At 36.0% G+C, this 27,928-nt stretch overlaps 2 protein-coding genes across 3 annotated transcripts in view; one reads left to right on the top strand and one right to left on the bottom strand.

Annotated features, from left to right (window-relative positions):
* Positions 1 to 27,928, top strand: part of LOC135218523 (putative neural-cadherin 2) — a 643,835-nt gene that overhangs the window by 514,802 nt on the left and 101,105 nt on the right.
* LOC135218524 (uncharacterized) lies at positions 2,476 to 26,400 on the bottom strand. 2 transcript variants are annotated; one of them, XM_064254889.1, is made up of 6 exons: positions 26,259 to 26,400; positions 17,477 to 17,590; positions 16,310 to 16,381; positions 15,197 to 15,310; positions 13,676 to 13,825; positions 2,476 to 5,743 (listed from the first exon to the last, which is right to left on the bottom strand). In XM_064254889.1, exons 2-6 carry the CDS (start codon positions 17,586 to 17,588, stop codon positions 4,674 to 4,676), a joined length of 1,518 nt encoding a protein of 505 aa, XP_064110959.1. In that variant the 5' UTR covers positions 17,589 to 17,590; positions 26,259 to 26,400; the 3' UTR covers positions 2,476 to 4,673. The 2 variants fall into 2 exon arrangements, with proteins under 2 accessions (XP_064110959.1, XP_064110960.1); XM_064254890.1 differs by lacking the exon at positions 17,477 to 17,590.

Below are 27,928 nucleotides of genomic sequence, written 5' to 3'. Positions count from 1 at the left end.
TCTCTCTCTCTCTCTCTCTCTCTCTCTCTCTCTCTCTCTCTCTCTGCCAAGTCTTGGGAAGCTTCTGGAAAACAGGGATACCATTTCGGAGTGGATTATAGGTACCTGGCCCTGTAACGAGATATGTCACTGAGAACGGTGTTAGGATGCGATATCCAATATATCTCGCGCTATTCCTTTCTTGTTCTCATGAATCGTATCATATGTCTAAAGTCTTATTTGATATGTCAAAGGTGATCCTACCAAAAAGACTTATATGATCTTGATATATTTACGTAATTTTTACCCGTCGAGCTTAAGTTTCAAAATTATTTATCCGTATTAATTATATATATATATATATATATATATATATATATATATATATATATATATATATATATATACATACATACATACATACATACATACATATATATACATATATATATATATATATATATATATATATATATATATATATATATAAATTTCGAACTTTGTTGAGCAATCACCATTGGGCCCCAGGAGAAGGTACCCATGACTTATGGGCAACATCCCTTACGTAGAATGAGGTAAAGATAGTATGGCTATGGCAAATACCCTCTTTACCTGACGTGAAACACGGTTCCTCTGGAAGGTGAGAGTGAGCAGTATGATTTTAGTATTTAAGCTAATGTCTGAACTTAAAAGCAAACTTGTGAGAAGAGCAGAAGTTTTTTGCGGGATGCTGGCTTTGCAGTAAACATCAATAACCAGCTTACACCAGATGTGTTCTAAGAAATGTAAAGCAGATTTCATTTTTTTCTGTGAAAGTCATTAAGTACTAAAATGGCAGGTATGATTTCTCTGTAAATAGTTTTCATGTGTCAAAATTAAACCTAACAAGTACCATACCTTTTGGAGGATTCTGTGATAACAGTCAAAACCTGTAACAGTCAAGATGTTGATACTGATGAATTATATGAAGGGTATGGGATTGTGGCAGCTATTATCATGAAATGAAAGCTCGCCATAGTGAGGAACATTATCCCAAACGTTCAATAAATCTGAGGTCCTTTTCCCAAATCTGAAGAAGGTAAGCGCTTGTGTCTTCTCTATACCATGCAGGAGTGGTCTCATAGTGATTTTTTCGTTTTTTAAATAACATCATCAGCTAGGAGGAACAAAAGAAGCTACCTTTAAGTGGACTCTAAACAGACATCCATATCTGTGACATTTCTCAGAAGAGTGCCCATTCATATAAAAAAACCATGAAGTTGGCTAGTACAGGGGGAAAATGCATAAAAAAGCTAGCCATTATAGACTTCCATGTAATTTTGTTAGCATTTACCATGAGATTCAGAGCCTTTGTCCCGGTGTTTTTCCGGAATAACTTTTTTCCTGTGCATTTGACAAAGATATTACTTAGCCATAGTATACTTTACATCCCTACCCAATTTTCGGCAGCATTCTTTATTACTTATATTAGAAAAAAGTATATTCATAAGAGTAAAATAAAGCATCCGAAGCCAGTGACGGAAAATACTAAAATATGGGATCAAAGTTATACGTGACGTAAACATATGACATATCGACTCCTCCCACAAGGTGATGACGACAAACAGCTGTCTCTGAAATTCTGAAAGAATATTCGTACCTTGTCAAGGCTTCAAGAATGGCGGCTATGATATGCCATTGTGTACGTGGTTACAGGACAGCTTTTGTGATTCGACTTGCACAATTGTTTAGAAGTGAGGATGCCCGTGGCAAACCCAGCGTAAGCTTGAACAGCTAAAAGAATAATAGGACTTTTTGGGGTATGGAGTACACTCGGACATCCAAGGCTACTGCTAATACTACTACTACCACTACTACAAAGTGTAAACAAGGAGTATTGGTTGTATTTCATTGTTGCCATAGGTTGAGACTTTTTCACGAATAGCCAATTATCTATCGAGAAGGAGGAAAGTTAATGACGTTATAAGTTAGTCATTATACCTTTGAAAGACATTCCTCTGACCTTGCTGACAATGTCTACAAGAAGTCGGTGTTACTCTTATAATTACCAGAATTATGCAATTTTCGTGATACAGAATACAGTAAAAAAAATTAGGTATGGATGTAAGATACCGTGTGACAAAGTGTCAACTTGCCAGGTACGTTGATAAAATTTTATTCCGAAAAAACACTGGGACAAAGGTTCCGAATCTCATAGTAGTATATTTTTGGATTAGATTATAGAATTTAGACCAAAGGAGAAACGTTGGGACCTACGAGATCATTCAGCGCTGAAAAGGAAATACAGTAAGAAGTTTTGGAAGCCGTAACAGGAGGAAAATCTCGCGTTTGCATTGGGAAACTGTTGTTAGAGAGAGTGGAAAATCAGATGGAAGAAACTGTCGCGAATTTAGCGAGCTTTGCACTAGTTCATGCCCTGATGGTGTGGGACAAGGACAAGACCTTAATAGACAATGATGCTACTACTCAGTGGAGGGTTGAAGAGGCAAGGTCAACTGAATTTTAAAGTTTTATTACAAAAAATAAATTATTTTTCAAACACAATAACAATCCCCGCATACTCTCATCATAAACGGCATTTAAAGGCCAAAGAGGAATGATATTACATGAAATAAAACTCAATCTTACACATCACGTGGCCGCCGTTGGTTTCTGAATTACAAGACGTATATGCTTATTATGAACTTACAGATTACAGACCCACATTATTTACTTATTCAAGGATTGCTAAACACGATAATCCCAAAATCTAGCAAATTGACACGCTATCTTGTGGATGGCCTACGATGAACTTATAACACACTCATAATGGCAAACGACACTGTCTGATTGCAGAGGAGAGTTTGCAACCTACTTGAGTTCGAATGGCACCTTGGGAAGAATGCCGGCGTCCGCTTGGGGTAGCCTAGTTACAATTTGGTGACGCCAAACGAGCGTAAACTAGACAATGTTTTTTGCGTCGTACTTTCAGTCGGGGGAAATTTTATCTTTAATACTCGGCATGAGGGTTGAAATAAATTCAAAGTTTTACTTTACATTACTTAAATTTGGCTACCCACAGCGGTTCATCTGTAAGGCGGTTATTTCGCCTAGCGCGATCCCCTGTTTTCATAAATACATTGGGCAATTTTATAATAAAAGATTATGAAAAGCTAAACTTTCTAATAAGAAATTAATATTCTTCTCCTCTAAACAGTTTTGTCCGGATTCGTACGGGCATTTATATAAAAGGATTTACGTTATTACTTAACTATCTGCACTCGTCTTGGATTCTTCTTGCTAAACAACGTCAGGTTTGTCGCTAAAAGGGGTATCCGTCCCTTTCCGCAACAGAAACCTTCAGCAATGCCTTCAGTGTATAGTATATTGATCCAGTAGTAAAAATGAATGACTTTCTTTCAGTGATTTACTTACTATATACTCTATGACTGCATATATCACGTATTTAACATATATAGAGAATTTTATGAAATGAAAAAAAAATTGCCCTCATTACATCGTGATATTTGACACAAACACTGCTAAGTATATTCTGTATGTTGTATACAACTTTTCTGCTTCAACTCATTACTCAACGTTTAATTTAGGTTAAAAATAATTGTCAAAAGAGATTGAAAATTTCATCTTTTTTGGAGAAATATATGAATGGCCAACTTCTACTGAAGCTGGGAATGGAGGTCAAACATTGATGCAAGGTTACAGGATAAGAAAATGGGTCGGGAAAGGGAAAGGACACCTGGGATTTTTTTAGAGAATAAAATGTCAATTTGATATGAAGAGTAGTCATGAGAGAGAGAGAGAGAGAATGAAAACCAGGATGAGGGAGCAAATAAAGTTAATGTTGGTGGTTGAAAGTTGGAAGTGATTGATTTCCTTGGATGTTCAGGAGCTGACAGTGTGAGAGGTGTCACAGAAATATAGAACCCTGTAAGATAACAAGGTGAATACAGAAGATTAAGGGAGACTAGAGGTATCTGTGGACAGAAAAAAGGAATGAATTTACAAATTTTGAGATAAATATCCCTTACTGAAGTGAAATGTGCATCTTGTATGTAAATGAAAAGGAAAAATATTATAATTATGACGAGTAATTTCCATACATTTTGTATGGAAATATATACTTTAATATATACTTTAAAGAATTGAAAGTGTATATAAAGAGGGATTTCCATAATTACACTTTGACATATGAAGAATGTTTTTTGTGGAGGTCTTTCTGCCAAGGTTATGTAACAATGACATCTTCATTTCTCAAGGTACAATTTATATTAGATGTATTAGCTGGTGCAATGCCTTTTTCATTGAATATTTTAGCTGTTTCAACAGCATTTAATTTATACAGTCTTCTCTATTACTATCTTTTTTTTCATCAGCATGTAGCTGGTGTACCAAGTTTTCTAAGGGCTTATAAAGATTTCAGTTGTCTTAAGTTTATTTCCTCTAACGTGTCTACATAGCATAGGTGCTTGGTTAATAACTTCCATGTTCTGTTCTTTATGAGCTCAGCTCTTTCTGGTCTTCCGTTGTGGTTTTCTCTACAATGATTAAAAATGGCTCCTCGAAGGAGGCAGGAAAGACGCTTAGAGTGTTTGGATATTTCTTGTGGCGATGGGTTGATTTTAAGAAGCAGATAGCGGGTTTTCATGTTATGATTATCATAAGGTTACTATCATGAACGAGATAATTAAGATGCTTTATGCTAAGCCATTGCGTTCATGGTCCTCTTTACATTTCTTGTAGCGTTCTTTTTCACTTTCCATTTTCCTGTAATATGTTAAAACACGAATTTTCATCTTTTGTTCGCCTCTTTCAACTCGGACAACTCCAGCTTTTGGCTCTCTATCATTCACTCGTATTTCTGACCTGTCTTTGCTTCTGAACCAGTTATTCATGAGTTTTAAGAATTTTTCTTGATCAAATGCTTCCACATTAGCTTGATGCATCATATCGGTGAATTCTTCCTCGTGAAGTTTATTTTCAGCTGATGCCGATTGTGGATTGTTTGGAAAATTTTCAAACACTGCTTGGTTTGAAGTTAGATTAGCTATGATGCGATCCTTTTTATGATTTTGGTTTTGTAAAGTCTGATTTTGGTTTTGTAAAGTCTGATATTGGTTTTGTAAAGTCTGAATTTGGTTTTTTAAAGTCTTAACGTTTTGTCTTAGATTGACAAATGCTTCATTCTTTCTTATGTGGTTTTGTTTTGATTTTTCGGCTATTTTTTTCTTTTTCTCTGCCTCACTTTGCATACTTTTCATCCTTTTGCGATTCTTTCTTTTTGTGCCAACTTCGCTCTCTTCACTTAGATCTCCATCGTATCTGCTCAATCCATCTGCCATTTCATGCTGATCATCACCTGAAAGATTATTCTCTGTCTTTCCACAACTCGGTGGAGTAGATTTACTGGGCGCTGATATTTCTGGCTGTATAAGAAAGCTTTCATTGTATCCAGATTGAAGATTATGTGCACTGGGAATTGAATTAACTGGCCATATAAAAGAACTGCCACTGAATTGAAAATTCCTTACCGCCGATTCTTGATTTGTCACAGGAATTCCTGGCTGTATGGGAGCACTATCACGGCATTCCAAACTCCCTTGTATCGGTTCAGGAACAACACCTTCCTTGTATGCAATGGGCTCTGGAATGCCTTTGTTGTATATACTATTAGCCAAACTATATCCTGACCTATTGTAGTCTTCCGTTGTCGATGTATCAGGGGGTGCGGAATTTTGTACATGATTTTCGGGTGATAGTTCTTTGTCTGAAAAAAAATATAATAAATTAATATAAGATCACTAATTTTCTAGGCCATTAAAAAAAAAACTTTATATTACTAACTTAAGAAAATGTAAGGTGTCAACGTTTTAATTGTTATTCTCGGGGTGCGTCCTGACAGTAGTAAAAAATATCATAACCAAGCAGTGGTAACTTATCACACTCACATCAAAGATATGTTGAATAGAGGTTAATGGTATATTGGTAGTTCTAACCAGTGTTTCATACGATTCTCCAGTATTGGATAAACGTTTATTCTCTATTTATGGTCGTTAACTTATTTTCAACTTGTGGGATGTAAGAGGTAAGTTGCTGTTATTTGTTTATGACGTGTTTTACTGTGGCGTGCTCGCACCATTAGCGGAAACACGAATTATATGACTAATAAGTCCTGGTAAACATGCATGAGCTCTGAAAAAAATGAGCTAATTACAAAAACTTTTCATAATTAAAAATAAAAATTATTCTTCACTTACCTTTATTTTTACATTTTCTGATATCTCATCTACTAGCCAATTCATTTGGTCTTTTTCTTATTTCTTTATTCAATTAGCATAATCCAGGAATAATCACAAGGATTTCGTTGTCAGGTTATGGTCTGGGATACATGACATTGTACTGTTAAAAGCCTAATCTGGCAGTGGTAATCACCTGTGGCCAATTATATCCAAGACGCCAACACCCACATAAGGAGTAAGCATGGTGCTTAGCAAGATATTAATAAATTAATTTACCAGAAAGCCTGTGATAAGATCACCGGGAGTAAGAAGGTCTTTGTGAAAGTGTTTCTTGCTGCGGCAACTTAAAGAGCATTTGATATTCAATGACGGGCTCATTTTTGGATACCAAATCCAGTATGCCATTGAACTGCGAAAAGATTTAGATCCAGCTGGTAAGCAGACAAGGTATAGTAATTAGAAGAGAACGGAAATTAATTTCAATGTGGATAAGTATGTTAGGCTGATAAAAAAAAATATCACAAAAAAGACACTTCTGAATCCATAGAAATAGCAAGCCTAATGACTGAGAAGAGGGCAAAGGAAAACAAAACTAATGTTTCTTCTTATTTTGCTCACTACTTCCATGTCGACGAATTTCATTTTGATTTTATTAGATTTGAGATGTCTGTGGAAATAAGCTGAAAAAGCAGTTGCTCCATGTTTAGCACTTCTGAGTTAAATATCTTTTTCTGATGATAACATGAGGGGGATTATGATATTAAACTACATGACCACGAGGGAACTGCACTACTGGATAAAAAAAAGTTGGGTGACAACTGACTTGGTAACAGGCTGCCCACAGCATTATCAACAATGATGTAATTTCTACTGTTTGTAGCAATTGGTGGACAAATATAGTACAGAGTTGAATGATCAACTTCTCTGTAGATGATTATGCTGAACTTTTACTCTTGACGTGAATGGAAAATGTCAAACTACCATTTTCGGATTGCTTAATCAACAAGGGTATTAATGGGTTTAAATAAAGTATGAACTGTTAATTAACCAATATTTCTGCCTATGTACATAATTATTCTGGCTAAAGCATATAGTAGAGATCAGTTTTCATCTCTGTTTTCAAGAACTCTGTCTTTATAGCCATGAACATACTTATGATAAAAAAGAAATAATTAGCAATACAGCTGAAAAATTTTTATAATAATAAAAATTACAACCCAAAACCTGCCTTTATTATATTTCGAAGATATATCCCATCTCAAAGGACTGTGGAGATAAAGTGGAATCAAGATATATCTCATCTCCTAAAGGACTGTAGAGATACAGTAGAATCTTAGTGAATAATAATAAACAGACACTAGCAGTTATAAAGAACCCTCCTGACAAAACTATAGGATATGTATAATCATAGCCCATGTATGGCATGTGAAAATTATTATATTGTTCAAACTGGAAGATCATCAGAAATATGTTAAACACCGGAAAACAATGCAATTTTTGTACATATCAGTGAAAACAGTTATGCTATCAATTAGACGGGTAAAAATGCCGATTCTATTTTTTTTACAAATTTTTGCATTTTTTCCTTGGTGTACAAACCATAGTCTCTCATATGTGGAGCATCCTTTCATACATGCACTAGACCAGCCATGTACTGGCTAAACAAGGGTGGTACCCAGATGGTGAGGTGGGAAAGGGAATGCCTATTCTCACCCAACTGACGTTACCCATAGTTCTTTCAGCTCATATTCAGAAAAAACAAAGTAAACATGAAGGTGGGTGGATTGGATAAGGAGGGTCACCTACAGTATGAAAGGCCTCAATTTGTATACTTAGGAAAAAACAAATTACTTTTTAAAATTTCGTATAAGGAGGCTTACGAAAGAATTTTATCTTGGCTACAACTAGACTAGGTTGAATAATCTGCCTAGTACAATTGATCCCCAAATATACGTATAAGCGAGAAGAAAATTAATTCTGGTTTGATTCTGATATCGCAGTATCAGCTTTATTTCTATCAATGCATATATAACTTTTTAGTCACCTTTTCCTTTTGTAAGCTAATTTCCCTTTGGAGCCCTCTCGGGTTTACTGTCTATTGACTCTGTCCACAAGGTTTTTTTTTCTCTCTTCAAATCTGAAAGGTTTAATGAATGAAAGAAAAAAAAGGTAGTAGCTGCAGTGAGCACTTAGCAAGCAAAGTGCAGTGTTTCCTGTTCTGGTTGTTGTGAACCAGGATCACAGTGTACCAGTCCCGAAAAATTGGGAATCCCTTCATGGAGGCAGGAGACCCATGGTCACCTGCCTTTGTTATGGATGACAGGCTCTACCTTGCTCTCTTACCATCCCCCCTCCCATTATGGAAGGGGAGAAGAAGGCTCACATTCTAAATCAGAAGAACAAGGGCTTGAAGTGTCAAGTATCTATACTCATTCAGGTGCAGTTTTTAGCCTGGCACAAATGTTCGCAAGTATGGATCATTGGGGAAAGAAGAAGTTGATGCATACACCACTTATCTCCTCAGGAGCTCTACATTCTAGCCAAAACACATGAATAAGCTGTGGTGTAATTGGACTGTTCCCATTAGTAACACTACTTGTCGAGTTGTGACCACAGGTCTCAATGAAAAGGCGTCGAGAGATTTATGGGCAACATCCCTTAACCCTTTCACTGCACGGGACTGATCTCGTTCATCGAAAGGTGTCATCCATCATATGGGACTGATCTTCTTTGGTCATCATTCTTTTGGTTCTATTTTGCTACCTTGTAGAAGATAGAGAGTTTCCCTCCTCATTTTAAGGATGCTTTCTCTATATTCTAGCGACAAATGGCAGCTTACAGGATAATCTCGGTAACCATTAAAATACCAAGCAGTACAATGATCGTAGTAGACCTGACTATCAGTTAGTTCTGATAGTGATGTCAGTGAAAATGTTGATGCTTATTATATTGTAGTTATAGACAAACCTACCTCAGATACATAATTATTTTACTTCTGGTTTTATCCAAGATTATCGTGAATCAGAAGAAAAGACAGAGGAGGAAGCAGATTATCAAGCACCAAAGGTTATGTGAGTAAACAAGGAAAATGTTTCATAATTTGCGAATAGAAGACCACTGAAAATTCAATTCATAAAAAATCGGTGCTCTGAAACGTTTATTGGAGATAAATTAAGTCACATTTTCTATAGAAAACTAAGTTTTTCCAGATGAAAATTTTTAGCATTCTAGGTTTGTAATGAAAAATGTTAAACTGGATGACAAAGATGGTGTTACTTTACACCATGTTTTGAGAGGTATCATACCGAAATGACTCACCAATAAAAACTGCATAACTTAGTATTGCAATAAATATCTACATATTTGTATATCTTATCAATCTACTATAAAAACCATTCTAGTAATATAATAGTACAGTGTAATACTATAACAGTTAAATATATACCAAAGAATTGAAATACAAATATAAAATGGAGAAAATTAGTCCGTTATAAGATTAGCAGGACACTAGTCTCACTACTAGTGGTGATAACAGGTTGGCAGTAAAAGGGTGAAGTAGAATGAGATGGAGGTAATTTGAGAGTACCAGACTGCTCCGCTCCCCTCATTACCTGTTGGACAGAGAAGTTCTTTCAAAAGGTGAGAAAGGCCTCAGTGCCAATGAGGTCATGAGCTATGGGGTGGTTGATGGGTCCTCCACCGTACCAAGAAACTCATAGGCTTTAGAGATTACATGCCATAGACAAGAGGAGATGGTGTCTGGACATCTCCTTGTGATGTCCTGTATTCATGAAAGGGTCCTTGCACTTTGATCTGAGTTTTTCAGTGACAAGTGATGCATACTGCCACTGTGGTGATATGGCCTTACAAGGGATCTCCTGTCTGACGAGGATCTCCCTCCCCACCTACAACACAAACATCAAGTGCTAACCAGGTACCATCAATACAGCATCATCCTTAAGGTTAAATTCGGTGACCGGTAATTTCATCGCAGTAATTACATCGTGGTAATTTCATCGCATGGTAATTACATCTCATACATTTTCACCGCATTGTAATTACATTGCAATATATCACATCGTCACTAATTTCATCATTAGGTTTCTTTCACCACACAATGCCAAAAAATAGATGAACAATAAAATATAATTCACTTGTTTTTATGTAAAACGTCCAAGTATTGTTATAGTTATCAATGAGATCAAAGTATCTAACTATTAGCAATTGGCCTGCTTGTTGACTTTTCCTATATTAGAAATTGTTCATAAAAATTTTCGGTATTTGTAATCAACTTGTTTTCTGAGTGGTAAACATTTTTGGCTTTTTTAAATAACTAAAATTAAACCCATCAAGATGCCTCTGCAGTACGTTGTAAGCATAAGGAATAAGAAAAAGCTCATTGATAATAGTCATCAATTTGTGAAAGAACGAACAAGTGACGAGAAAACTATTTGGAAATGTAACCAGTTTTATAGAACAAGGTACCAGGCAAGAGAGTTCATACAAATAAAGATTCCCCCTCACTTTCATCATGTGCTATGGAATAGTTTTGATGCAGCCAAATTATGTGCTTCTTAGACGAACAATGCATATGAAGGTTGGCATCGCACGCTCTACGAATTAATTGGGCCATCTCATCCTACCATCCGGAAATTTTTTTTGAAATCTTGAAAAAAGAGCAAGCATGAAATGAAGTAAAAATGGAACAATATACAGCAGGTGCGGAAATTCCCCGTAAGAAAAAGGCAAATATCGATACTACATTAAGAATTCAAAGAATAATCAGTGAGTTTGAAAATCGCCAAGCTCTAGAATATATCAGAGGAATTGCACATAACTTGTCGTTTTGAGGTTTCAAGTGCAAAGATAACTGTCAATCAGATTTTTTTTTATATGGTTAAAGTAATTTTTGTTCTTGAAACATTTTCTTTAATATATGCTGTTTTACACTATATGTATTTGAAAATGAATAATAAAAAATGGCTTTTTAAAGAATGTCGGGTTCTTATTATCCGCTTTTTTTTCTTAGACTGATTGAGCTAAAAATAGACTGGCGGCAAACAACTGATAATCATCGACGCTAAAAGAATAAAAATAAAATAAACAAGACATTTAAAACCCCCATTAATACAAAAAGTTGTTTGGTTAGTATTAGATTAGTTATAAACGTTCTAAAACTAAATATGCTGTAACATGTTTAGATATGTTTAAAATGTTTTACAGTTGATTATCCAATTAGATTTTCCAAATAGATTTTCCAACACTAAATAAATATTTTTACTTTTTAAAATAAAACCCACAATGTAATTACTGCGATGAAATTACCACGATGTAATTACAGTGAGTCTTCAAATTCACCAAAGTTAACTTCTGTGGTTATGTCCTGTCATCCAATGGCATTAAAGCAGACCCGGATAAGGTCTCCGTTATGCAAGACTTCCCTACACTATCCAGCATCACAGATGTCAGGTCATTTATGGGTTTCGTCAATCAACTCGCTGACTTCACTCTAGGCATCATAGCAGCAGCACATCAACTACATCTACTTCTGAGTACTAAACACTCATTCACTTGGATCCCCAACCATGAGCAAGCATTTAGGAAAGTCAAGACAGCTCTGACTTCACCACCTGTTCTGGCATCCTTCAACCCAGCTTCACTCGTATTCTTGCAAACAGACGCCTCACTCCCTTACTGCCTCGGATATGCCCTGCTTCATGACAACGGCTGTGGTCAGGTGTGTCTTGTCTAGTGTGGCTCTTGTTTCCTGACGGACACAGAAACTCGTTATGCCACCAAAGAACTGGAACTACTCTCAGTTACTTGGGTTATGGCTAAGTGCCACCTATACTTGTCTGGACTTAAGCATTTCACTTTAATGAATGACCATTGCTCCCCTGATATTGATTCTCGACCACTACACAATGGACACCATTGAGAATCCATGCCTGCAATGCCTCGAGGTGAAAGTGGCCCCCCTACATCTTCACTGCCCAGCCCCAGTTTGATCCTGGAGGCCCATCCTGTTTCTCCATAAACCAAAGATGACCTGACATAACTCCATACCAAACCAAATGAGTCTTATCATCAGATTTAAGTAAAAATTGCAGTGGAATCACAATGCCAATACTGTCCCAACTTGAACATAGTCCTCACCTCTTCCATCCTTGTGCATTCTTTAGTAAAACCAGTAAAGAAGAAGAACCATGGTTAGAGGACAACAGCTCATGAACTTGGTGAACAAACCAAATAGCCTCAGCATGATGTAAGCCCAAGAAGTCATTGGGAGATGGGAAGGGAACAGACAGTGAATATAAACATGCTAGCCTTGTGATACCAACCCTACTTGGGGAAAGCCACTCACCACCAATGACCATGCACCCCTGCCCTCCCCCAAGGGGAGAGTGCGTGGAAGTTGTCTATTAGGACATATTATGCAATGACTTACTAGACTTCACGATCTCCATGCCCATCTGCATGGAAAAAGAGACTGGGGTCAAGTAAAGGTAGATGAAGAAGGAGATAGAGTACTAATGGTTTTCTTACTCTTCCTTCTGAGTAATACTCACTTCACACCACAAGGCTGGCCTAGTCAGGAACAACTGACTACGTTACAGCCATTGGAGGAAGCTAGACAGGAAGGATTACTGCAACAGGAAAACCCTTTTCCAATTCAGGAGTCCATAAAGCTGAGACCATTGTAACCATGAGTAACTACTTCAGGAGATTGTTTGCTTCACAAACCCCTGGAAAGATGATGATATTGGTATTAAATCAGAGGACAACACAGCTGCTGATAAACTCTTCATTAGCAGCTGCTACATACCAGGCAAAAATAGATGCAAGGTATAACTTGCCTTAGGATGTTCTTGGTCTTTCTTGCTTTCCATTGAGACAAGAAATGATAACAAGCACAACAGCACTGAAAAAGAAAAAACTACCAATTTCTGGCACAAAAACCACAAGAAAGCTTGTAGAATTGATAAATATCGAGAACCATGCAAAAGTCAAAAGACTGAGAGCAAGAAACACTTCTGAAACACTTTGATAACACCCTTGTTAAGTTAGGACACAGCTAGTCCAGCATTTGCACTGAAACACGGAAAGCTACTTCACTACATCTGTAAGGCGTGGTGTTTAAATATTGCAAGACTTCTTTTTTGGGATTTTGAATTTCAGCAAAAGAATGCAATATTGGTAAACAAGATTTGTAAATGTGGCACTGATCTCAAGACACTAATATGAGTTTATTGCTCCCCCATCTTCTTTCTACTTTTTAATTCTGAATATTTGTCCTCACATTCGTATGTTAGTTTGTACTGTAAGCCTTGAATATATATTGTAAATATTTGCCACTATATACCTTCTCGATCATTATAGTAGAAAAATAATATGATAATAGTAATTCAAAAGAAATGTTTCAGTCCAGAATTGCTTTGTAAAAACTCTCACTGACTTACTTAAAAAATCAAGATAGTAGGCAGTGTCATGTTGTCTTCCTCCCACTTCATTTTGGTTGTTAGTATCTGTCTCTCCACTGTTTTGAAATATGAATTGTAGACAACCTTCGAGTTCCTCAGAAGATTCATGTTGGTGTTGGGTCATATTCCCTAAAATAACAAAAGTATTCAATAATAAAAGAATTCAACCATTCATTAAGCATGTGGCTAAGTTACAAAATTTTTGCATGCATATAAATTTGTATGCTATTCCATTTCGTTTTTTTCAAAATGCAACAACTCATTTTACAAAATTGGTAAAAATATAAAATGAAAAGGCGTCCCAATGAAATAATCTAGAAGTGATTTTATAGGTTTTTCTTACTATGACTCATAACACTACGATTCGTGTACGTAATTTGTAAGTAATCAAAACTAAAGAAATTCATAAGTTTCCCAATCCCTTTTGGCAAAGAAACCCGCTTTATAAACTATTCACGGGAAATTGTTATGGCTAATGCTACTTGGTAAGTAAGTACGCTAATCTACTCATTTAATGTTCAAGGATGGTCTGATCATCAAACTGTCCTTGCCCTGTTTCTCTTTGACCCTCGGTAACTGCCACACCATTGCTTTGACTGTGTAACTGTATGCCATTATATTCCATCAAAGTCGGTTCATTTGGGAGTTGACCCGTACTGACTAAAATAATGAGTTCAACAACTTACTAAAGTATTCATTTAAAATGTAAGCATTTCTTCAAAATTTAATGATGCTGCATTCCCTGCTTATACATTACCTCATTTGGCATTCTATTGTCACATAATACCCCTGCCATTTCCCACTAATTTCCCCCAACTGGTTTTATCCTGGTTTTAACCGTGCCTCCTAGCTTAAAGTAAATCCTAAGACATTGAAAACCTTTACTTGTTTTAAATCTAGGTTTCACACATTAAAAAAAAAAGTTTATCTCTAACTCAATCCCTGCCTATTGAACACCATAGCCTTACTCTTAACACCCGACTCAAGAGATTGCTACCACTCCCATACCATTCTTTGTAATAAGATATAAACCAACTCTAACTTCAAGAATTCATGTTTCATTACATGCTGCCCTTGTTATTCTATTGCTTCTCCAGGCCTATAAATCCCTAGTTAAACTTTCCATTATCTTCCCGCCCTTTTATGTAACTATTATTAACAAGACAGCATCAAGTATACTTCTCCCTCTAATGAAACCGTAGTACTGTTCACCATCGATCACTTTTATAAAATCTCCAACAATGTTCTGTTAGTCTCTTTGTTTTGGCTGAATGCTATAATTCATAAAACAAAATAGGTTAGGAAAGGAGAATAAAAGTGTCTTTGTGAAATCAGCTAAAATTAATTCTATTAATTTTATTCCATTTGCTATCACGACCTAAAAAGAAAATACACCACTATGATACTTATATGGATGTGTTAAGTAATCAAGGCCAACGAAAGCTAAGCAAAATTGCTTAATCTTTTTCGCTTTCTGCGTAAGCAGGATAATTTACTTACTTGAATGTTCGGTGTGGGGCTGGACTCCAGTTTGATTCACAGTAAATTCCTTGTCACTGATTTGATTTTGCGACTGTAAATTAATGAATTCCCTTGGGTCTTGCGGAACTATTTCTGAAATAATGAAGAGGATTCGACCATAAGTTATGAGTATAAAATTAAGATTTATTTGTGCATATCTACAAAATTTTACCCCGGGCTATTTCTTTTAGCTTGGCAGTGCATTAACTAATAAAACAAATTGGGTTAGAAAATTAAAGTATTCAACAATTGTTTCATCTATAAAAGGCCTTATCAGTATTGATACCCAATTATAACCTTTTCAAAGCATCAGAGCAGCATTACAAATCTATGCTTAGACTGCATAAGTACTGTATCAAGCCAGCATATTAACTATCATTCATTTCAATATATATCTTTTATTGCTTCGTCTGTCTATCATGTTCACCTGTCTCTCTGCTAGGCTCTCTGAATTATAATGCATTATACAGCCATCTTCCATTTCCTTTCCGAAAGCAGAAATCTAGATTTATTCTGGTCTATCTTTGGCCCAGATCCATTGAAAGTACTTAAAAATAAGTACATGTGCTTGGAACAATTTTACTTAAACTGTACATCTATCAGAAACGTATACGTGATTATTCATAAGAAATATAGCAACTGTAACATCATTCAGTGTGAAATATAAATTTGTTATATTTCAAAATCTTGGAAAATACAATATACCAGTAGTTTGCACACGCCATGTTCAATACCCTACACACTCAAGTGTTACATTTGTAGTGTTTCACAAATGAGACACTTGTTATTGTAATATACAAATGAGATGCTCGTTACTATTTTATACCACAGAACATTAATTTCTGCGACCGTTAACAGCAATTTAAAACTGTTATCCAGCTAAGTGACCAAATTTAACACGGTTGTTCTAAACCGAATACAATGGGCAAAACGTATATAAGAATGAGCCAATTCACGATAACGCAATAGCATATATTATTCATTATGTGGCTACAGTGAAGTTTACTTTCGATTTCGATTATGTAAGAAAGCGTTTTATATCTGTACTATGTAAGAAAGCTTGATTAAAAGTTAACAAGCTTTAGTCATTACCTTGGTGTGTGGATAAATTTGCTTGCAACGCTGCAATTTCTTCAGCCGGTGATCTCTTCGCGAAAGCTGGCCCTGAAAATAAAATATGTGGTTTCTGTAACAACGGAATGGAATTGTAAATAAATTGTAGAAATTATGATGTGTGGATTACTCTATTCTCACTTTCTCAAGTTCTATGCAAAAACCTGCAGATGTGTTCTATGCGAAAGTGGAAGTATCAAGTAGAGCTGCAAAGGATTATTTAGTGGCATTACACCTCCTCAGAAACCTATATTGTAATAAGTTTTGAAGGAGAAAATTGTACCTTCGAGAATTGAGTGATATTACTTTTTCCTGGAGATAAACAAACTGGATGTATTGGTTCTAAATACCTCTGTGCATTCCAGTCAGTCACTGTTGTGAATATATTATGACTAGAGATAATACTTTCACCATGAAAATATGTTAGTTTTGAAGTTGCACCATACTGCCGTACTCTTACGTTCAATTGGTTCTTGATAAGATGTGCGCTCATGTAGTATTCTCCCAGGTTAATGAATTAGATGTGATGTTTTCATTAGTCCGGTATTAATGCCGATTGTACATACAGCGGTTACCAAAATATCTACATACTTTTATGATTTAAATATTGATAAAATTATCCAGATAATGAATAAACCCCAATCCAGGTGTTAAAGAACTTCTTACATAGTGAAACTGTTTCCCTTATGAGAATGTTCTGTAAACTTGAACTTAAGCATGGAAAATCAAACCGTACTGATTTTACTTATGAGATTACAGTCCAAAATACTGCTGTTAATTAATGGTACCTGAAGTAATTTAGTAAAGGAAATGTTTTGAGCATATCATTATGTATTAGACTTACAAGGTATATTTCAAAATTTACAGAACATGAGCTTCAAGTTTATGTACTACTCAGGTCAATAGAGGCATACATGGCTGAATGCTATAATTCATAAAACAAATTAAGTTAGGAAAGGAGAATAAAAGTGGCAATGTGAAATCAGCTAAAAGTTATTCTATTAATTTTATTCCTTTTTCTATCACGACTCAAAAAGAAAAAAAAATCACTGATATATGGATATGTTAAGTAACTAAGGCCAACGGAAGCTAAGCAAAATTGCTTAATCGTTTTCTCTTAATGCGTAAGCAGGATAATTTACTTACTTGAATGTTCGGTGTGGGGCTGGACTCCAGTTTGATTCACAGTAAATTCCTTGCCACTGATTTGATTTTGCGACTGTAAGCTATTGTATTCCCTTGGGTCTTGCGGAACCATTTCTTAAATAATGAAGAGGATTCGACCATAAGTTATGAGTGTAAAATTAAGATTTATTCGTGCATATCTACAAAATTTTACGCCGGGCTATTTCTTTTAGCTTGGCAGTGCATTAACTAATAAAACAAATTGGGCTAGAAAATTAAAGTATTCAACAATTGTTGTATCTATATTTGTTTGTATGGGGCTTTTACGTTGCATGGAACCAGTGATTATTCAGCAACGGGACCAACGGCTTTACGTGACTTCCGAACCACGTCGAGAGTGAACTCCTACCACCAGAAATACACATCTCTCACTCCTCAACGAAATGGCCGAGAATCGAACCCGCGACCACCGAGGTGGAACGCTAATACCATACCAACTACGCCGCTGAGGCACTCTGTTTCATCTATAAAAGGCCTAATCAGTATCAGCATATTAACTATCATTCATTTGAATAACACTTATTCCTTCGTCGATGTATCATGTTTATCTGTGTCTCTGCTTAGTTCTCAGAAGTATAATGAATTACACAGCCATCTTCCATTTCCTTTCCTTGAAAGGACTTACAAATTAGTAAATTTTCTCGGAATAATTATACTTAAACTGCACTCCTATCAGAAACGTAAACGTATAATACAATTACCAGTAGTCTGCACATGCCATGTCAATACTCTACACACTCAACAAGTGTTACATTTGTAGAGCTTCACAAATGACACATAGTTACTGTAATATACAAATGCGACGCTCTTTCCTGTATTATACCATAGAACATTCGTTAATAGCAATTTAATACTGTTTTCCAGCTAAGTGACTAAATTTAACACTGACCTTTTCTCAACCGAGTACCAAGGGCAGAACTTTTATAAGGATTAGCCAATTTACAATAACGCAATTGTATATAATATTCGTTATGTGGCTGGCTACAGTAATGTTTATTTTCGATATTGATTATGTAAGAAAGCGTTTTTTTACTTCTATTAAGTAAGAAAGGTAGATTAGAAGTTAAAAAATTTTAATCATTACCTCGAAATGTGGGTAAAATTGCGCTTCATCACAACCTATTTTGTACTTAATTTTGGAGGAGAAAATTGTACCTTAGATAAATGAGTGTTATTACTTTTTCCTGGATAAACAAACTGGATGTATTGGTTCTAAATACCTCTGTGCATTCCAGTCAGTCACTGTTGTGAGTATATTATGACTAGAGATAATACTTTCACCATGAAAATATGTTAGTTTTGAAGGTGCACCGTACTGCCGTACTCTCACGTTCAATTGGTTCTTCATAAGATGTGCGCTCATGTAGTATTCTCCCAGGTTAATGAATTAGATGTGATGTTTTTATTAAGTCCGGTATTAATGCCAATTGTACATACAGCGGTTACCAAAATATCTACATACATTTATGATTTAAATATTGATAAAATTATCCAAGACAGTGAATAAACCCCAATCCATGTGTTAAAGAACTTCTTACATAGTGAACTGTTTCCCTTATGAGAATGTTCTGTAAACTTGAACTTATGCATGGCAAATCAAACAGCACTGATTTTGCTTATGAGATTACAGTCCACAATACTGCTGTTAATTAATGGTACCTGAAGTGATTTATCATTATGTATAAGACTTACAAGGTATATTTGAAAACTTACAGAAAATGAGCTTCAAGTTTATGTACTACTCAGATCAACAGAGGTATACATGGCTTTAACAGTACTTTCTTAAAGAGTTCTCGCTTGTCCTGACCAATGGACTTAGCATGGAGGCAGAATTGATACAGGTTACTTTTCTTGAAAAAGAAAAGTAAATAGATTTCATTCATCCAGTAATGACAGGTTTAGCGGTTTAGGGAATACTGAATAAAGGTAAAGATAACCACATTCTCGCAGTGAGTGTAGACCCTTGAGTTAAGAGGCAGTCGTATATTACATTGGGGACTCTAGAGCCTGAGACGAACAAGAAGAGAGGCTGATGGAGCCATATAATAAAACTTTTCTTGAGAACAATGCCCTAAAGAAATTTCTGTATAAGAGGAAAGGATCTTGCAATGAAGTTGCTGTGAATCAACATTTGTCATAACACCAGTGAATCTCCTTAAGATGGGTAGTGTGTGCAGTCCTTCTCAGATATAAGAATGATATAAATGCCATACCTCTAAGTCTGCTCCAGTTCACTACTATGGTCAGTCATGGAGTAGGCTTGAAGTCGCAGCTAAGGTTTGGCTCATCAAAGTAGAGACCTGGCTGTTGCTCAGCTCTTGCATTACAACTGCTTGTCAAAACAAAAGGAAGGAGCAAGTGTACATTGACGCTGAAAGGATAGGGAAACTCCTTCTCTAGTGTTCATGGCTATGGCTATCTATGTCAAAACAAGAAAGAGAAACTTGGTAGAAATGTTTCATGATCACAGCAAGAGCATTTCCTATGACAGGGTGCTGAAGATATCAGCCTGACTGGGAGATGCCACTGTCACCTGGTATGTGGAAGAGGGTGTAGTCTGTTCACCTGTCCTGAGAAAGGGTTTGTTTACTGGACAACATCGATCACAACCTTTCAGCAACTACAGTTACTATCACTTTTTATGGGACTAGCAATTTGGTACTCCATCACCCTGCCAAAGACAACAAGGGAGAGGATTGTCAGCCAGTACACTTTGGGTCAGAGTGGTTAAAATCTGTACCTGAGCTACCTGACTCCTTCACAAATATCCCCCTTACTTCATTTAAGTACAAAAACCCAACATCACCGAGTGGTGGCAGTGCCAAAGCCAGTCTTAGACCTGCTAGGACCACAACTGGCCCTGGAGTATGAGTAGCTAGAGAAGGTCTTGGTCACTATAGTCTTGGGACTTATGTAATCCCGCAGGATTTTTATGATTAGAACATGACACCTATCAAGATATCTTACGTAGGTTCCAAGTAAAAAAAAAAAAATCTTTGCTGGAGATTTCCCAGGGTTGGCAGATGGCAGACACCTTTAATTTCAAAATGGCAGTCATTCCGAGCCCTCTTTCCAGTGAGAGAGAGTGCGTTTAGTCCAATAATCCATTTATTTTCATTCAAAATGAACTATAACTAATTAGGTCAGTCAGGCTTTTTAAAGCAAATTACCAAAATATCTAAAATAGCAGCCACATTCAGTATTCAAAATGGCTGTCATAAGTACTGACCCATGTTTAGAATTTTGGATACTTTTTAGTAATTTATTCAACCTTCAGGAAGCAACTGGGCAATTTCTAAAGTTATTTCTGGTTGTGATATAAGGGTTGCAGTAGGAAGCCAATATGGCTACCAAAAAGCAAATACGGCTGCCAAAAACCCAATATGTCTGTTGTACATTGCCTAAAGAAAATTCCATCAGTTTAGCTACGCTGTTAGCCAAATCTCCAATTAGTCTGATCATAATTTATGTAAATATTCCTAACATTCATTTCACTAGCTTTCATATTATTCATCCTCCTTATCATCTGATAGGGCGAAGGTAGCTTTCTTCATCCTCACATTCTGCATTATTTCATTAGTCTGATTCAGTAGAACATCTGCACAGTTCAGAACACTTAAGTTTATTTTTTCTGCATTTGCACACATTAGTTGGAACAATTGCGCTTGACCAAAATAAATTATTGCATCAGGAGCCGGTGGCAACCGTGTCATTACGGACTTGTATTCTCCGTCTGTTAAATTCCACTGTAGTCATCAGGCTCTTGATTTGCAATGATGTCATTGTACCAAATCATTGCCTGGTAGTTTGCCTGCATTGAATGTGCTTGTTTTTTCTTGAAAAGCCACCACCTTAAACAGTTGCTTCAGATGCTCTTTCTGCCACACTAAGCTGATAAAGTGCACGAACCTTACCACCATATTGGTCAAGCTCCTCCAGCACTTTCCTAAATGTCAACTCTCTCTTGCCAGTGAATCTTCCAGTGACATCTGTTCCTGATAATGCATGGAAGCCTGGGAGACAGGCAGCCCTATTAGTGGTACTACTCTATGGTTCTTATCAACTCCTGTGATGGAACATGTGTCTCTACAAATAATTGGATAGCACTTAATGGTTAGTACAAGGATGTCTATGTCTGACAAATAAATTCTTAAAGATTTGGCACCATTTTGTGTGGCATTTACACAGTGCAGGATAAGCTTGGTGTCTGCTTCTTCTTGGGAGCTTGAAAGGCCTTCAATTTTTCTATGGGTGGCCTTTGCTTGATTACGCCCTGTCACTATATGAGGCTTGCCACTTGCCTTAGCATACAGAAAAATCTCGCCTGCTAGATATGTAGTAAACTCATCTTTTTTTTTTTTTTTTTTTTTTTTACATGGGCAAGCAGACTGTTCATGCTGGTCTTAGCAATAGATGTTGTATCTGTTATGCAATATGGTATGGCTTTGTTGCTTACTAGTCTTTTTTTTCATGTCTTGCTGCTTTCAAAGATGCACTGGTGTCATAATGATCGAAGACCACATGTACTTCATCATAATCACTATGTTTTACATTGCCATTTATTGAAATAATCTGCTTAATCATTGTATGTTTTGACCCATTCTGGCTTATCTAGAGCTTGGAGGTCTCACATTCCATACATAATCGAAACACATTTTGTATTTTCAGATTGCATAACTTCTCACCAACTGCTTCTTGTGAGTTGATATCTTCTGCTTTTGAGACAATCAGAAAGCAGGCAAATAGTACCCTGTCTTCTTTGAACTCAATAATCTGATCGCCACTCTTGAGTCTGCCTTTAAGTCCTGCTGAAGATCACATCTGGAGCTTTTGCTTCTTCATTGGGGCCCAGAGATTTACTTGCCCTGCCGTTATCAACTCTTCAGCAAACTGCTCAAATTTCTCAGCTCCAATATCTGCACACTTGTTAACATCTGTTTATATTTTGACTGACGTAACTGCTTTTGTGATTAATTTGATCACTTGATCATGCTCATCTTCATATGGATTTGTAAAAGATTCTATGCACTGTGTGAGGTCCTCAGCACTCTGTTCCTGAAGCTTTAAATGTGCATTTGTGTGTTCATGGTGAAGCATAGCTTTGCCTGGGTATATACCAGCGATGGTCTGTACTTCCAATGCTAACCGTGTAAGTTCAGGTGCTACAAGGAAGAATTTGGTGTGGCAAACTCATTTAATTTTTAAGTGATTCCAACGAGCCCACCAGATAATTTCATACAACATGTTTTTCAAAATGGTGGCCATTTTGAAAAACAAAAGGGTTGCTAACCTTCATGTTACACTAGATGTCCGCCTGCATCATTTTTAATGCATTTACTATTGAAAATAAGCAGTGGTAACAAGTATAAACATACTAGAACATTTCCAACTCTATTTCTAGTTTTTGACAAATGCAGTAATGGCAGCCATTTTGAAAATCAAGATGGCCACCACATGCCACCCCTTGTTAATATCCAGCAATGATTTTCTTGCTATTTGGAACCTACTTAAGGTATCCAAATAGGTGCCATGCTCTAATTATTGAAGTCCCACAGGACTTAATATTTCAACATAATAGTTGAGTACAAATACTAAGGATCCGTGACCACTATTTGGGGACAGACTTTCAATATTTATGATATCCTGTGTTAATACACTGCAAAATTAGTAGGGCGACCCTCCCATCCTGCGCTACTACACTGCAAAATTAGCAGGGTGACCCTCTCAAAACCATGGGCTAACTCCGTAAAGTAGGAAAATCCAAGTTGGCCATTAATTTCTCTTAGACCATTAATTTATAAGCATATGTTGACAATCCACAGTGGTGTGTGTATACATCTACTTTAGTGTATTTGCACTCAGAACAAGTAAGACATTTATTTTTAAAGCCATTGTCAAAAATTATATCGATCATAATTGATAAAAAGAGAATAAAATCCAATATGGACACCATTTATATGCTAATTGTCATTGCATTAGTACAACTCAATGTGTGAGCATGATTAACTGACATTCTGTATTAAATTATTAATGAATTGCATTAATATTTCTACCAGCATATACTGAATTCTCTAAATGCAAATGGAAGAGAAATATATATATATATAATATCATATATATATATATATATATATATATATATAATATATATATATATATATAGATATATATATACTAATATATATATACAAAAAAAGTCTGCTAACATAACATAGGACTTCAATATTCAAAAAGAGTCAAAATCATGAAGTTCATCTGCGTCTGAACCACATGAATCAGAATCTGTTGATGTTTCTGTGCCTATGTCCATGGCTGTGAATCTCTAAGGAGATGTAGTCTTTCTGGAATAACTGACTTGGTGTTACAGAGAGGTAAGCATTTTCCAGCATTTAAGATCCAGCCATGCTCTAATGAGGAACAGTCAAGTAATGGTTTATGAAAGTTCTTCGAAACAAACACCTGATAGTTTATTTGAGTAATCTTAAGTTGGGCTGAGTCTTGATCTGTAGGGATCTGAAGTGTTGACTTACGTTTCATCATTTTCCACTTCGAAGCACGAGCTTCTCCTAGTTTAGCTGACTTTGTCATTAGACACAAATTGAGTGGTGAACTTTGTCATGCTGCTTGGAGTGTTCTGTGAGACTGGAAGCTTGACCTAAGTGTTTGTAGAAGCTGGCTGGCTTGTCTTAATTTCACTATATCCTCAGGACAAATTTGGGAGCAGTCATATGTTGCCAGTTGCCTTTTTATGCCAAGGGTAGCATCGACATGGTGTAAAACATAGGCCGACACTACGATGTCTCTGTCCTCAGTATCTATTATTACTGGAGCTGTTGAACCTCCCAGTCTCAATTTAGAATAGATATAAAAGTTAATGTTGTCAGCTCTGTAGACATTCAAACGCTGGAACTCTAACGTCATCAGTATCAGCACTTAAGTTCCAACATTTGTTTTGTACGGAATATAAGAAGAGCACACTAGGTTTCTGCTGAGCATGCTGTCGAAATTCTTTCATCAAGAACTGTTGAAGCTTGATCTTGTTTTGAGGATTTTGAAAGAGATGGTTGAATTCTTGAGGTGAAGGCAATTTAATGTTCTTCTTCATGTAGACATTGCCAACCATTCCAATGCCTGCCCGTCTGTCATGCTCACAGTCTTTTATGTTCACAGGGAAATCATATGAGTCATTGAAAAATATCACTTGAGAAGCATTATCGTGATGTTCACATATCGTAAAAAAAAATATCTTCTCAGCATAGTCTCCCTAAGTATAAAAGCTTCCATCAGGCTTCAGTCTGTCTTCTGCAGAAGGTGTGGAAAGTCTCCACAGGAAGCCCATGTCAATCAAAGCCTATGGATAGTTCATTGATATCAAGTTCCATAAAGCTAAATTTTTCAATTAATTTGGAATTTTTCACCTTTTCTCGGTGAGCCATTGATGTTAAAAATAGAAAGACATTCTTCATTGATCCGATATTGCATGACTTCTGTAAGGTCAAACTTTTCTTCACCATTCTCTGCTAAAGCTATAACTTCAGCCATAGCTTTGTTTTCCATTGCATCCGTTTTTAATTGGATGAAATGCTTTTCCTGTTTGCTGACTCCATAGAAAAATTTAATCTGGAATTTCTGTAAATTGTTGCACTGAAAGGCACAGTAACAGTAAACATCCTTTGATTGAAAAATTCCTGGATAATCCATTAGCCACCTTTATTCTTTGCTCAAGGACAGTGGCTGGATTGGTGCCCTAGCCGAAGTAGGTGTTCCTTCTTCTGGCACTGCAGATTCCATTATCTCTGTCTCAAGTGTTACTAGGACACGACAAATGCACTAATTCACTGCCTGCAGTCTTTACAAGATGATGAAGTCTGCGTACAATAGTTATTGCAAAGGACAGAAAGAAGTTAATGAAGACTTCCTGGGCTTTGAGGAGTGGTGCAATAACAAAAGCCAACAGCCTTGTGCTTGTATACTTTTCAGTAGCATTATGGGGTCCTTTTCCCAGATTTATATTGATAATAGCCCGATAAAAATTCTAGAAAAAAAATCTCTGGCCTCATAAATATAGGCATAGATAAAAATTTCATGTCTGCATCCTTTTTAGTTGTAGAGTTTCAAGTGAAATGTTTCATGGTGGCTGTTTTGTACACCATCTTTATCACAATGGTAAATAGTAGAGTAGTAAGAGCTCTGGTGATATCTTCAACTTAAATCGTGCGTTGGCAACTTATAAAATAATACTGATTCCCCATTCTTGCCTGTTCCTGAAGGAATGATTACTAGCCTATATGCCTGTTCGGGTAGCTACTCGAGATAATTTGATGGACTGATCCTAAGAGGGAACTGCCTAGTTTTTTGCACAAACCATAAGGGCAAAGACTTGCTACCCTTCCTTGAAAACCCATGGCGATTTGTTGGTCCAAGCAGTAAGTTCTGGGTAAAACTGAAGACCGATATGATACCATTGCCCCCTGGTTGCCAAGTCGCCAACGCCCATTTTGCATATACAACTAGAGATGTGTGGCAGTAGTTATCCGTTATCTGTTGTCGGCCAACTGTTATTTACCACGTATCTCTACAAGGGGGAATTTGGGAATTCGGGGTTTTGGGTGGGAGAGGACACACGTAAACAAAACGGCCATGTTTGTGTTCTGGTAACGGCAAACCAAGTATGCAACACTATGAATTACCACTGGAAGTTGCATTTAACATATTTAACCTATACAGCATATCAACTACGTACCTTGTTCATAACATGAATGAACATCGTCTGGCGTATTTAACTCTCTGTCAGAATCTATTTTGCAAGCGATTTTTACAAGCAAAGATATTAGTTTGACTAGTCACTGTCGTGGGCCGGACTGCGTAGCTACTATTGTTGTACGGTTCCCCCATGTATCAGGCCAAAATTATCGTACCATGCCTCTTCAAATTATCGTTTTTTGATTAGCACTGTCGTACATTTTGCGTTTCCTAATTAAGCTGAATTTCACCTACAACAATATATCTTTACATCTTTTAATGTAAGGCCACATAGAAAATATTTATCATTTATATTTATTGCTAATAATGACCAAAAAAGTAATTAGAAGAAAAAGATAACTTTTCTGTAGGCTTTATAAAGTAGCCTATTTAGTACTTCAGCTATTATTATTAGTCATTATATATCACCAATGTAAACGTAAAAAAGAGAAAAAACACAAATAACATGAGTAATTGTTTAAGAAAATTGCCAATTTTCTCAAACATCACATTACAACACCAATTCAAACGAATAAAAAAAATGCAGCAAAATCATATTATTGTTTACTTTCAATTCTTCACTGATTACTGTTACTAATCTTCACTATTATCATCAATGAAAATGAAAAGGAAAAATACGGCAAAAAGATCACTGCTAATAATCAATCATCAGTATTATCATCAATGAAAACGAAACAAAAAGATCAGTACTATACTGTTTATGAATGACTCACTAATCGTTCTTTATCATCACACTGTAACAACAATAGAAACGAAAAATATGTACACAGAAAAAAAAGTGACTTCATTGCCTTATTCATCATTCATTATGTCACTGAAGGAAAGGGAAATATCATCACCCTTATCACCTTCATCAGAGAGAGAGAGAGAGAGAGAGAGAGAGGTATTTATTTGTCTGTTGCCTTTCCATCCCTTCTTCTTTGCTTTCTACTCCTTTTGAGATTTACTTATTTTCAGGCGGTAAAAGGTCGTAGACGCCTTATAGACTTGAATCTTCTAAATTCCTATAGGTTGACGAGAAGGTTCAAATTATCGTACATTTCCAGTTAATTATCTTAAATATGTTGGGAATTATCGTATATCATACGAACGTTATCGTTTATCCTACAGAGGGTCAAATTATCGTTTTCGTTCGATAATTATCGTACGATGTTTAGTATTGCCAGTGAAACCATGATCTTCAGTTAATATTATCAATATATAGAGCTCCTTGTTAATATATTGCCTTTCACATATTGAAGTACTAAAAAATGATAAAATTTCAAGGGATTGGTTTATTTATGTAAATTTATTCAAATACAAGATTTTAATTCACCATTAAACAAAATTATTTTCATTGTATAATTTGCATCTGCATATGCAGCACAACTGTATCAGTAAGATCTATTGTTATTATTAAAATGCTTAATTTATATGAAAACGCCTCTTCATTGTCGTTCGTGAATGTTTATTAATGAGCTAATAATCGTCAGTAAGAGAAAAAATTATTTTTCATTAGATGTGAATGGCTTTGTAACTAAAATATATAGACATCAATCCAAACTCCCAAACTCTGTTATTTGAAATGATATAAATAAAAGGAACAGTTTGGTGATAAACAGTTAACTGCTTTTTATTTAAGGTGTCGTTTTAGGTCATAACACACAATTA

Source organism: Macrobrachium nipponense, chromosome 9 (genome assembly GCF_015104395.2).
Source record: "Macrobrachium nipponense isolate FS-2020 chromosome 9, ASM1510439v2, whole genome shotgun sequence".
In the NCBI taxonomy this organism is placed as follows: Eukaryota; Metazoa; Arthropoda; class Malacostraca; order Decapoda; family Palaemonidae; genus Macrobrachium; species Macrobrachium nipponense.
This window is presented reverse-complemented; position numbering and strand designations above follow the sequence as displayed.

Bases quoted from the DNA above. Each gene is read 5' to 3' on its own strand.
- LOC135218524 (XM_064254889.1), bottom strand. From the start codon at position 17,588: ATGGTTCCGCAAGACCCAAGGGAATACAATAGCTTACAGTCGCAAAAT. The intron at 15,311-16,309 runs GTAATGACTAAA...TCATTATTTCAG, and splicing joins AAATTTATCCACACACCAAG to AAATAGTTCCGCAAGACCCA. The intron at 13,826-15,196 runs GTAAGTAAATTA...TTGTTATTTTAG, and splicing joins GCCCCACACCGAACATTCAA to GGAATATGACCCAACACCAA.